The sequence below is a fragment of the Amborella trichopoda genome, chromosome 6 (assembly GCF_054954075.1).
Source record: "Amborella trichopoda isolate Santa Cruz 75 chromosome 6, AtrichopodaSantaCruz75HAP2 v2.0, whole genome shotgun sequence".
In the NCBI taxonomy this organism is placed as follows: Eukaryota; Viridiplantae; Streptophyta; class Magnoliopsida; order Amborellales; family Amborellaceae; genus Amborella; species Amborella trichopoda.
The window spans coordinates 51,109,871-51,123,105 of NC_142341.1; the positions used below are offsets into that span (position 1 = coordinate 51,109,871).

Sequence of the window (13,235 nt, forward strand, 5' to 3'; positions counted from 1 at the left end):
AAAAAAAAAGCCTTCTAAGCATCTATTTTGCCCAAAGGAGTTGTTTTAGAATATGCTCCTGCAGGAACATGCTATATGCACTATAGTTAGAAAAGATGAGATTATGATATGAATTTTTGAGATCCACTTTAGAATCACCAGAAATTATCTTTAGGAAAAATAGGTTATGAGCTCCTAAATACTTAAATCTAACGATTTCAAAATGGACTATCTCTGTTTGATCTTGGGGTATTTCTTTTAGAGTAATGATCTTATAGGACCCTCTCCCATCCATGCGTATAGGACCCCAAAGGATCACCATTAAAGTTGGCATGGATCTCTAAAAAAGTACTCACATGGGTGTGGGACTTGACTTTTCTATAGATCCATATCAAATTTAATGGTATCCTTTGAGGACTACAGGTGGGGGAGGGTCTTATAGGATCATTTCTCTTTCTTTTATATGGTGATATAAAGTGTGCTTTGGATGTTACGTCCCCAATTTGTGGCGCCTATAAATATTCTTCGATAGGGTTTGACAAGTGCTATCAAGATTGACCTTGAACTAGTTGCTTTGACATATTGGAACATTGGTTGGTAACTTAGCTGGTTTGGTCCAAAACAAATATCCAGTTTGATTTTGATTTAAAGTTGATCAGAACTAATATTTGAGACTATTTTACATTTCAAATTAACAAATTTTTAGCATTTGAATTGGCTAAATAATACTAGACAACCCCATTTGTAATAGAAAAATTTACCAAAATACCTATAAGAGATGAATTATTCAATATTAACCCATTTTCAACTATTCCAACTCATGGTCATGTGTCACTTTATGGATATTTCAAAAATAAATCAAAATACATGTGTAGCATGTTAATTAGTCGATCTATCCTACGTATTTGAATAAATTCCTTTTTATTTAATGTCTCTTTTTTTTAATAAAATTATTGTATGGTCCCCCACAAATTTCAAACTTAATAAGAAAAATAAAACAATTTGGTGCTTCGGCTAATTCAAGAGAATTAGATATTTATATACAATATATAAAAAGTTAAACAAAAATCAAAAAATTATTTTTTCAAAGCATATCCGAATCTGACCGAAGCAACCCGAAATGGCAACACCATGCTTCACTTCGTACCCGCTCATCCCCTCCCTCCCATCTCTTGTCACATTTTTAAATGAAAATTGATATCATCAAGTTCTCTTATACCACATAAGAGCATCCTCCTATCATTTTGTATTTCACGTAGAATAAAAGAAATCATTGAAGTCAAATTTCATGAAAAAAAGTGAGAAGAGAGTGAATAATAGAAACTTAATGCCACTTGATCCAAAAAAAAGTTAGGAGGGACTACTGTGAAATAAGTATGAAAATTCGATATCTTTTATCTTATTTCCAATTATTTTTTTGATTTTTTCTCTTTAAATCGCACCCTGCTGGTTTGAGACATACCGGTTTTGATTGAACTTATTTTGGGTGACCAGAGGGAATAAATATAAGACAAACCCTCGCAGGAACACATCAACTTTTGGCCAAAAACATATGGTCCCATCTTGATCGCACTAATCGGCCTAAATTTGGGGAGCTCGTTACATTAAGGTGGGACCCACTGTCATGATTTACCCGCCGTCCCCAACCACCACAATATTCTTCTCCTTTTCTTTGTGCTCCTTGCCGCCCCACTTATCTCTCCACCAAGAAAACCTTTTGAAAATCATAAAGTAATGAAAAATGACATATAAATTTAAATAAGAAATATTATATTTAGTGAAAGTGAACACACCTACCATTTTAGCCACTCATTTTTAGTCATGCTTTGTAATTTGTAGATAACAAATTACTAATCATAGTAATATTTGTATAAAAATTACATAAGCCCCACAATTTTAATGGGCGAGGTTTGTATAAGGTGTCCACCTTAGATTGTATGAGTAAGGTGCACTTATAAATTTTGCAAGAAGATATAATTCGGAAGCAAGAAACCTTACAATGATTTGGAAATTTATGTTCAACCCAAATTATAAAATTTAAAATCCCAAAAGTGGTTTTAATCAAGCTGGTCTAGAAATCTTGAAAATGGACTATCTAGATAACTTGTCAAAAAATATGCTATTTTTAGGACTTTAAATTTTGATTTTCTTTTTGTTCAAATTCATACATCTGGAGATCAAGATGATCAGTTGGAAGTTTTTCCAATCTTCGAAACACTCTATTCTGTTGGATTTTTTAGGTGCACTTGACTTTGACTTCTACAATATAAGAATTACAACCTTATTAAACTTTTTTTATTTTTTTATTGATTAGAATTTCATATAAAGGTAGCATCTCATAACAAAGTTCACATGGGAGAAAAAGAAATTTCTCCAACTTTCTTTGCCTCCATCACTTGTAAAAAGAAACTCAATAAATGTTCAACTATTTTCATAAAAATAAAAACAAGGAAAATTGTTTCATGCGGCGGTCCTATACAATCCATGATGTATAAAACATCAATCTTAATGATGGATGCAAATAGGTGGTCCCTCTAAAAGCAATTGAAACTAACAGTCTAAATGTTTTTTAAATTTAATTTTTAAATTTAATTTATTTTTATATATTCATGATCTCTATGTTAGAGATTACATGTCCCCAAAAATTAAATCCAAAAATCCATTTCAAAAATAGATTATTAAGAAGTACTCATTTTTTACGTTGACTTTACAAACAAACCCCCACCTTTTGTAGTGCTCTTGATTTCTTAGAAGGTTCACTTTTCCCAACTCAATAAAATTCACATTTTCCTAGAAGGCCCACATTTTATAGAGTGTTTTAGCCTAGAAATTTCCTATGAAGCTCACATTTCCTAACAAGATTCCATGGTGGAAAGCAAGACTTCTCAACCTTTCTTGGCCACCATTACTTGTGAAAAAGAAAATTACTAAATATTCAAGTCTTTTCATAAAATCACAACAAACTCCCACCTTTTTTAATGCTCTTGATTTCCTAGAAGGTTCACTTTTCCCAACAAAGATAAAATTCACATTTTCCTAAAAGGCACACAGAGCAACTACATTTTACACACGTGAATCTTGCCAAAAAATGCAGTTCTTGCATAGGACAAGCTAAACTCAGTTGTCTCCATCTAGAAAATCCTTATCTCTAGGAATAAATACCTAGAATTCATGACTTAAAATAAAAAAATAGCTAGAATTCATGCCTTAAAACTTGTCCATCTTGCATAACTGATTTCAATTTATTTTATTGGGCTGTAGTTCCATCGTATATGTACTATTTTAGCTTCAAATTCCATGATTGAGAGCAGGCCATTACAAAACTAGGTTTTTTTGGTGTAGATTTACCCAATTTTGTAAAAAAAAAAAAACCCTCCTTACCAAAATGTAATCCTTTAGTATAGGTAGGGGTGGGAAACGGGTCGCGTGAACATGTGGTTTCAACTGGACTTGGTCTAGGGCTAGACGAGGACAATGGATCCGACAAGTCAAATCAAGTCTGGGTCTGCTTGACCTAAACAGAATGAGTCGGGTCTAGGTTTGCTTGACTTAGACCTGATACAGGTCTAGATTTGGGTCCAAATTTGACCCTATCAAGTCCGGTTAGGTTTGGGTTGGGATCACCTAACCTGATCGAGTATTTATGTGTATAACTTATATAAAAATATCTAGTGACTATAAATTTCAAACATCTTCTTCTATGTTTTTTATTGCTAAACCTGGAACTTACCCAACCCAACCTGATGGGTCGAGTCTAAATTCAATAGATTTGGACCCGACCAAGGTCCGAGTCCGGTCCAAGTCCAACCTATTCCTAGTTGGGTTGGGTTTGAGTCCACTCCCGGCTCTAAACATAGATATACAAGAAACTTTCGACAATACGTTGGATTGAACGGATCAGATCATCTAATGAGATGGTGTCGTACACAGCTGTGACCCCCCCCGCCGCCCCCCAGTCCGACACGTGTCCACATTCTATTGATCTTCGAATCACTTTGCCACCACTTTATCCAATGCCGAAGGGGAAAATAACAAGCGGGTTCGATGGCATCTTTGTTTGATAATGAGACATGGTTTGCCACCCATATTTTTAGTACTTCACCCAAAATTAAATGGTTAAATTGGAAAGCCCTCAATCCCAAGGCAATTCTAGCCCATTTGTTTAATTTTAAAATCGATCATTAAACTTTATCTCAACAATTTGAAGTTGAAATAAATGTGGTAAAAAATTTATACTGACTGCAAACCTAACACAATTCTCCTCATTTCTCAGGGCTTAGAACCACAAGGTTGGCCTTTAGTGGAGTAAAAAATGTTGAGGGGAAAACTTAGAAACTAATATTATCAAAATCAGACTAGCCTCAAAATGGATCAGGGATCGGTTTAATCAAAACTAGTCTGACTTTGGATTCGAGTAGTTTGAACAAATTTTCAAAAATTAAAAAAAATAGAAATAATAGTTTCAAAACATGTAATATATTACAAAAAGTATTTAATTTTGTTTCATCAACCTAATAGGTAAAATATTATCAACTATTTTGATCAATTGTCAACTATATATAGCTTTTACTTTGGACCAAAATAACCAAAGACACTTAAAACAATCGGACCATATAGTAAGGTCAGGTCATGATAATAGGTGGATTACAAAAATTACAAGTGGCCATACAAGCCAATTTTTTGTATGTATGAGTTGGCCTTTTCCGCAACAAGAAGGTCGATAGTATATACATTTCTTTTGTTTTAATGTCAATAATATATACATTTCTGTTGTTTTAAATCAATATTGTATCCGATTCTTTTTGGACGGTCCTTATAAATTAGGGTTTTGTATAATAAATTTTTATATGTTTTTTTATAAATCCAAGGTTCTCTGAAACACTTCTCTCTGCGTATAAATTTGTGTGGTGGAAAACCCAATGCCAGCATCGGTTCTTTTGTAGACATTCATATACGGTTCGGACGTGAAAACCTACGGTTTGGTATGGTCTGGACTTGAAAACATAAGGTTGTCCGGTCTGCTGGTTTTGGAGGCGAAATATATGGTTTTATAAATCTTGATCTGCTCATTTGCAGGTGAAATATAAGGTTTGTTCCTGCTCATTTCAAGTTGATTTATACGGTTCGATCTGTTCATTGTCGTTTTGAATTGATGTAGACCGTTTTATATGGTTCGACGGGTTCATTTTGATGAGAAATATAAGGTATTATATGTACTTAATTTTTGGTAAATATACGGTTGCATAAATATAGGTTCTAAGTGTAGTTTTCATGCTTTGTAGTGAAAACATCAGGTCTTTTCTGCACTATTGGTAAGTTTGTTTTTGGCTTGTGGTTCGAAAATTAGCAAATTAATTGGAGCAGCACAAGCCGGCTCGAACCTCCTGGCCCCGAGAGCTCTAAGTCCGGATGTCGAAAACTAGAGAATGATCCAAGGTTGTCTAGAACTGAGCAGTTCACTGGTTCACTACAAGCACTCAAGCTATTTCTGAATTTGGAGTCTTGTGAATTTTTTATATTCTTAATGATTTTTCATTTTTATGTTTTTTTCACCTTATAGGGCCTGCTTGCCAAGAAGATTCGGCCCAACCGTAACGAGTGCCGGAATCTGACTTTTTAAACACTGGTTTTTGTTGCACCTTCGAGAATTATAATTATGTGCGTAGAAGGATTTATGTGGCTCTTTGTTATAATATTTGTGCCAAGGTTTTGAAATTCAGTTGAATCGGGTCGGACTTTGCCGAGTTACTAGGAGTTGGCACCTTGCCGAGCCAGGTCCTCATACAAACTTGGGCATATAGAAGTTTAAAAAAAAAATAAAAATTATATTATTTTAGAAAATTAAGTATAAATATGTTTATATATAATTTTCATATTTTTATGATGATTTGTGGGGTTTTCTTATCCTATGCTCTATCTTTCTATTTTTTTTAGTTTTTGTCCAAATTCTATCTTTTCTATGTTTTTCATCTTTTTTTCAACCTGTAATATTGTTTATGATTTCTATTATTGACATATTTTTATATTAAATTTTTCTTTTTTTGAGAAGTCTTGAGTTACTTAGCTTGAGTAGTAAAAAACGATTACTAAGCATAGGCAGAGGCTTGATTTGCCTGAATGCTATTTAGAGGCTAGTAAATTCATTATATTTTACCTGTCTCTTACGATAATTAAAATAATATTTTGGCAAGGTAGAAATTTATTTATTTTTTAAGTGAAAAAGAGTTTTTTAGTGCTCATGTCACCGCTTTAATTCAAACTGCATGATAAAGAAGGAATAAAAACTCTTTTTGGACAAATAAAAAGTCATTTTTAGGTTAAAAAAACATTTTAGAGCTCTTCTTTTTATAAAAGAACTGTAGTATGGTCAGCTAAAGTATATCATCTTCTAAGTTATTGTAAATATATGGTGAAATATATCGAGAGATTTTTTTAAAAAAAAATGGGAAAGCTTTTTATTCTCCCCTTATCCAACCGTCCATATTTTCATGGTGGGCTGAGATTGCCCTAATCACAATGTCATGTTTCTACATTATTTTATTTTTAATTTTTTTTCTATAGACTATTTTGACATCAAATTTTGGATGTCCATTCCTCTATTAAACGCGCACCAACGAAAAATATAAAAAAAATACTTTCAATCAAATAAAATGACCAAAATACCTTTAAAATTTTCAAAGGGTATTTTGGTCATTATTTTTTATCGAACAATTATTGCTAATATTTTTATAGGTGCGTCCTAATGAGAAGATGACACGTACCAAATCTCATATTAAGAAAATTTGTATTAAAAAAAATTAAAAATAAAATACTTTGAGATATCGGATCTAAGATCAAACGGTGAGTGGCTCTACTAATAAAAAATGGACCGCTGGATGGTAAGGGGACGATAGAACTTTTATGCCGTAGAGAGAGCATAGAAAGCTTTCCCAAAAAAAAATAGACGAGTGGGGTGCCAATCAAAATCAGTCTGATCATATTGAACTTGATTTGAAACAAAAAGAAACAACATAATCTAAAATTATAAAATTATTAGAAAACAAATAGATCTTCTTTAGCTGGCCAAATCGGTAAAAATTGGATGGTTTGTATGGCCAAAAGGCCAAATACTAACATTGTTCGCTTTTCGAACAAATGAGACTTTTGGTTTAGATCCCGTTGGACTGCGTGGTCGAGTTTCATCTTGATAATTATAATACCAATGGGCTATCAAAATCCACTAGCCAATTTTACAACTTGGGATTAGTGTTTTAAAACTTAGATAGGAGGGATGGAAGGTTGAACCGATAAAGAGTTATATTCGATGATTCGATATGTGATCCGAATCGGATCTGAATCGTTTCTAATCGGATTACGTATCTAATCATCCAACATGCCTAAATCTCAACTGATTTTTATCCGAATAGAAAATTACCCGGTTTTCCATTTTGAGGCCATCTAGAATCATGACACGCGGTGGGCGATTCCAACTAAGTTCACCAATTTCTTAACCACGTGCAGCGAGTCATAATCTTGCTTCATGATTGGCCCTAATTATGACCTTTCGCCAAAATTAGAAAAAAAAATATACGGATACGGTACCTATGTGTATTATCCCCCAAAAAATAGGGGTTTCGTGTTTTTGTCTTTTTTAGGTAAATACCCATTTTGAGCTATATTTATTACTCTGGTCAATAACAAGTTTCAGAGTGACTTGGTTACCAGGTGAAATTTTACGGTTTTTTGTGGTTAAATCCATTATCTTTTGCCAGTGAAAAAGGGGTAAAAAAAAAAAACCCAGAAATTATGAGATGTACGTTTTTCAATCTTTTTTTCAACATAAAATTCTTAAATACACGTTTTATTCAGATGAAATATAGGACCGTATAAATATACGGTATCATAAGGATTAAATGGCATTTGTGTAAAAATACTTGCAATATTAGGCATCTTTGCTTCCGTGAAGTTGTAAATGTGGGTTTCTTTCTGTTATGTTTTTCTAATAATTCTCATATTTCTTGTTCTGTTTCGTCTTTCCATTGATAAAGCATGAAGCTTTCATTTTATTTTAATTGCCCTTTTTTTGGTAAGAAGCTTTCTAGCTATGGCAGAAAAGGATCAATTACAGTGAATTCTTGCCTTTTCACTGAAGTTTGGAATCATGATCCTTGTGTGGAAAAAGAGAATTTGGGGTGGTGATTGCAATTTTTTTCTGGTTCTTGTGTGGAATTCCTGATTGAGAACAAAGAATCTTCACAGTTTTTCATTTTCCAGTGTCTTCTTATTAACTATCAAGAAAGGTATATCATCATACATTTCAATAAGGTGGGTATGATTTCACAATAAGAAAAGAAAATTTTGTTCAAAGGGTTTTGGATCTCTGTATATGTTCTTGTAGATAGAAATCACAACGATTGTTTTATAATGATATTTTATGATTCTAGTTGATGGAAAAAGATCAACCCCAATTTTTATCCTAGTATTTGGGGACCTGTGGAGAAGAATAAACCATTACAATGTTCATGAAAACAAGGACTTTTATTCGTTAATTGAAAATAGATGAATGATTTGTAGAGTGTAATAGACATTGTTCCCTACAAATGGATTTCTTGTTACAAACAAGATTGCTTCATGTTCACTCTCATATTTTTCTATAAATTTTGAGTTTTTAGTTACCAATCCACAAAGAAAAACGACTGAGAGAGAGACAGATGTCATCCCTTTTTGCATTCCTTTCGTTTGAATTAGTTTCTTCCAGTGAATCAAAAATTCCTGTATGACTCGGGAATCACCTTAGTCGGATGGGACCAGGACACTAGCGATTTGGGGCCAAAATTTCTGGTTTGTAATTTTTACCAGGACAGGTGCTGGAATAGTGGGAGTCTGACCGGGGGAAGCAGAATAGCACCCCTGCCAATTCGGAGCTTGATCCGATATTTGAATAACTGGTAAATTATATGTACATTGGGGTCGGTTGTCTGTCAATATGTGTGATATGAGGATTGCTACCATGGTTGATATTTCCAAAGGCTCATTTGTCTTCTTTCTTTGTTGTTTCTAAGCTTCTGCTCCATCGCCTTCTCCATGTTAACCTTGTAAAGGATATGAGAAATTTCTATGGCCTCTGTTTTATCTGATAATTTTCCTTCCTTTTTTGGCAGGTTGTCTTGTTAGTTCTAACAAATAATTGAAAATGGCACAATTGGAGCCATTTTCTCGCACAATATCCTCAACTTATCTCGCATATGAGGACCGAGTTCCGGCCGATCTTTTTGCAGTGTCTGAACTTTCAACATCCTCTTGTAACCAAAGGATTAATAGTAATAGCAATGTGAATAACAGTAATAATGCTAACACCAATATACCTAAGCCTCCTCCGCTCCCTTCTTCTCTTGGTTATTCTAAGACCCCTGATCCTTCCCATAGGCGCTCAGGCTACAGTTGGGTCCCAAAAGAAACAAAGAACACATGGGAGAGGTTGTTTGAAGAAGGGTACAGAGCTGATGTTCATATTCTAACTGATGACAAGGCCGTCATCCCTTCTCACTCAAACATTCTTGTAAGTGAAACCATTCCTCATTTTTGTTGTGCTGATAAGATGTCGTGCATTTTTTAATCTATAATCCATTGGTCTTGTGAATCATCAGCTAAATAATACAAATTATTTGATTTTGTACAAAATGATTGTAAAGTCACCGAAGAATAAGCTAAATCACTCACCTAATTGATTGGTAATTTGGAATTCAAACTCCAAGACCTTGCTTCTTGACTTTCCTAGATGTTATAAGGTAGAAGATTTAAGATATGTAAAAGTGATCTCTAATTCTTAAGTGATGATGATGCCCTTTGATTTTTTCTTTAATTGTATTGCCTACTGAATTTGCCTGAGGTTCATGAATGGTTACACCATTATTCCCATTTTTCTTAGGATTAATCACGAATATTTACTTTCAGTGGTACCCCATGCCTTTAACCTATTGTTCACTTCATGTTCTCTGATTTGGAAATGCTCACATCGATTTTTAGGAGTAGTTGCATTCTAAATATGAGTTGTTTCTGAAAATTTTTGTGGTGTCTGATTGCTTTAGTGAAACTAAAATTTCAGTCATTGCTCAAATGATTCTAGTCAAGAAATCAGATGCATTGCCTTCATAAGATCTATTCGCATATGAATTGTCCTTTCTCTGAGTCATAACGTTCTTGTGTTGTTAGGGTGTCGCTTCACCCGTTTTCCGGAACATATTAAATCAGATGAGAGCAAAGGATCGCATTCCATGTATCAGAATTCCTGGTGTACCTTCAGAAGCTGTGCGCACTTTTGTGCGCTTCCTTTACTCTTCCTGGTAAGAGGACATTCATCCGTAAAATGGCATTAAGGAACTACTTCAGTTTTCCCAAAGATCACAAGGCATCTTAATATTATTATGAACTTTCCTGATTATTTAGATCAAAACTTGCTTTCTTAATCCTGAACGAAACCTCAATCCTGTTGTTATTCTTCTTTGGCTACGGATCGATCCTTGTTGTTAATAAAAAAAATTAAAATTTGGAATTCTTGAAGGAAAAGAAAAAGGAGAGAGAGAGAGAGAGAGAGAGAGAGAGAGAGAGAGAGAGAGAGAGAGAGAGAGAGAGGTTCTGGTCCCTCTTGATTTTCCCTCTTGTGGGTTCCCTTTTGATTTTCCCTATTGTGGCATTCTATGATTCCATGCTTAGAAAAAATGCATATGTTTTCGATTTGCTATGTATGTGTATCTTATATCGTTCGAGGGCCATGCCTTCATTTTCATTTTGGGTTGTGAATTGGTTTTTGTTGGTGAATTTGTTATAGCTATGAGAAGGAAGCAATGAAACGGTTTGTCCTGCACTTGCTGGTCCTATCGCACACATTCTCGGTTCCATCCCTTAAAAGAGTGTGTAGTGAACACTTGGAACATGGGCTTTTGACGATGGAGAATGTGATTGATGCTTTGCAATTGGCTCGCATGTGTGATGCTTCACGACTTGAACTCTTGTGTATCCGCTTTATTGTGAACAATTTCAAAAGCATTTCAACTTCAGAAGGGTGGAAGGTGATGAGGAAAACCGATCCTCAGCTTGAACAGGAGCTTCTTGAATACGTTGTGGAGGCTGATTCGGTATGAAGTTTTTAAGTTTATGTCATGTTTTCAAATTTTTCTTTAGTTGTAATTCAAAAAAGACTCTGTACTAGAAATTTTTTTTTTTTTTCCTCTCTCTATCACTTCTTTCTTGTTATTGTTTATGGAAATGATGAAAATATGTAATTTTTGTTTGTAAAAATCAAAATCTGAACCTTATTGTAAAAATAAAATCTACTAAGAAAGGCAGGTCCCTTATTTTCACTTGGGGTTCCTAAACTAGCCCACCTGCGAAAGATTTTTGAAAAGGCAGTGCTGTTTTGGCTATTTGTGAACAACGAAAGCAAATCAACAGATATTTCTTAGTATTTGTATGCATGTTTAGCCCTCTGATCATGACAAATGAAGATTATCTTTTTTATTGAAACTTTGTAGGTGTTTTTCCTCCCGATTCCTGATAATTATTTTTTACAAAAAATGAAATGAAGTTATTCTAATCTCTTGAATTTGAAAGACAAATGGGATGTGTATTAATATGTAACAATAGTTATTAATATATATTTCTTGCAATTTTCATTTTATTGAGTAGGAGAGAACATGCTATACAATTTCTTCTGTGGAAGGATTTGGCGGAAAATGATATTATATGCCTAAGAAAGAAAAAAACCACCAAATTCAAATTCATAGGAGCTCTCATGTTGACTGTTACAAACTGAGAAACTATCTTGTTGACACCATACTTTCTCCAAAGTTCAGTTCTCTTGGGTAGTCGGGTCGTCTTCTAAGATTTCAACTTGCTACCAAATATTTCTAATTTCCTGATGGATATCATCTCGTGAATGTTTCCACATGGAAGTGCTTATAGGGTCGACTTTTAATATTTGAACTTGCATACCAAATGTTTCTTTAATTTCCTAACTAATATTGTATAGTGAATGTTTCTATCAGATAATGCTAATTATTGTTATTGCATGAGCAGAGAAAGCAAGAGAAGACGAAGAGAATCGAGGAGAGGAAGATATACTTGCAACTGTATGATGCCATGGAGGCCCTGATGCACATATGCAAAGATGGGTGCAGGAACATTGGACCTCACGACAAAGTACTGAAAGGCGGTGAGGGAGCCTGCAATTTTCCAGCTTGTAAGGGGCTCGAATTGCTTGTTCGCCATTTCTCAAGCTGCAAGGTTCGGGTACCTGGTGGGTGCACCCATTGCAAGAGAATGTGGCAGCTGCTTGAGCTCCATTCTCGCATGTGTGGGGAACCTGACGTATGCAAGGTCCCACTATGCAAGTAAGCTTTTCTCAGGCCAACTTCTGCCTTTATTTATCGATAACTCTCTCTCTCTCTCTCTCTCTCTCTATCTCTCTCACAAAAGGATATGATTGATGATGGTTGTGTGCAGGCATTTTAAGGAGAAGATGAAGCAGCAGAGCAAGAAGGATGAGGTGAAATGGAATCTGCTGGTGAGCAAAGTTATGGCTGCTAAAGCCACTGTCAATTCTTTGTCAAAGTTTAAGGCTTCTGGCCCTTATGGGATAAATATAAATACCTGGTAATGTTAATTTTGTGTCATAGTAAGCACCCCCTGCACATGGAGTGTCAAACGTACTGCATGTTCAAGAATAAAGATTGTGACAAATTTGTGAATTACTCAAAAAGAAAACCACAATGTGACACATTTGTTTGTGTTTTCATAAATGTGAAGCTGTGGGCCTTCTGTGATTCTCTTGAAAGAGAGGCTGCGAATTTACTTGATGGAATGAAATTGATTCTCGACCAAACCGTGGCCCCATTGCATAAAACTTTGGGAACAATGTTGTTTCTTTATCCACACCCATTTAAGAGTGTGGTCCAAGAAGACCCAAGATTTGTGGGGGAATCAGCAGCACTACAACTGCTAATTCAACAAATCCTAGGTGGGGATTCAAAGAAAAATTTAAAGGGGAAAAATTTAAACGATTCCTAGTGGTATGGGTCGTGGTACGGTTCCCTTTTAAAATCACGTTACATATTTTTTTTCTCTTTTTGTTTTAAGCTTATCTACTTTTTCTTGGGTGGGGATTTAAAGGAGACCCAAGAAAAAATAGATAATTTAAAACAAAAGAGAAAAAAAATATGTAACGTGGTTTTAAAGGGGAACCGTGCCACGACCCATACCACTAGGAATCGTTTTGTTCC

The 13,235-nt window shown here is 34.6% G+C and overlaps 1 protein-coding gene and 1 long non-coding RNA gene across 3 annotated transcripts; both read left to right on the plus strand.

Annotated features, from left to right (window-relative positions):
• The first annotated feature begins 4,903 nt into the window (after positions 1–4,903).
• Positions 4,904–5,641, plus strand: LOC148781853 (uncharacterized). 2 transcript variants are annotated; one of them, XR_016057312.1, is made up of 3 exons: positions 5,094–5,183; positions 5,262–5,415; positions 5,540–5,641. It is a non-coding gene; the product is annotated as an uncharacterized LOC148781853 (long non-coding RNA). The 2 variants fall into 2 exon arrangements; XR_016057313.1 differs by lacking the exons at positions 5,094–5,183; positions 5,540–5,641 and adding an exon at positions 4,904–5,067 and having other exon boundaries at positions 5,262–5,351.
• Positions 5,642–9,131: 3,490 nt separating this feature from the next.
• Positions 9,132–12,720, plus strand: LOC18448701 (BTB/POZ and TAZ domain-containing protein 3). Its single transcript, XM_006858762.4, has 5 exons — positions 9,132–9,517; positions 10,171–10,301; positions 10,787–11,093; positions 12,034–12,347; positions 12,460–12,720. The coding sequence occupies exons 1-5, from the start codon at positions 9,152–9,154 to the stop codon at positions 12,611–12,613; spliced, it is 1,272 nt and encodes a 423-aa protein (XP_006858824.2). The 5' UTR covers positions 9,132–9,151; the 3' UTR covers positions 12,614–12,720.
• Positions 12,721–13,235: the final 515 nt, after the last annotated feature.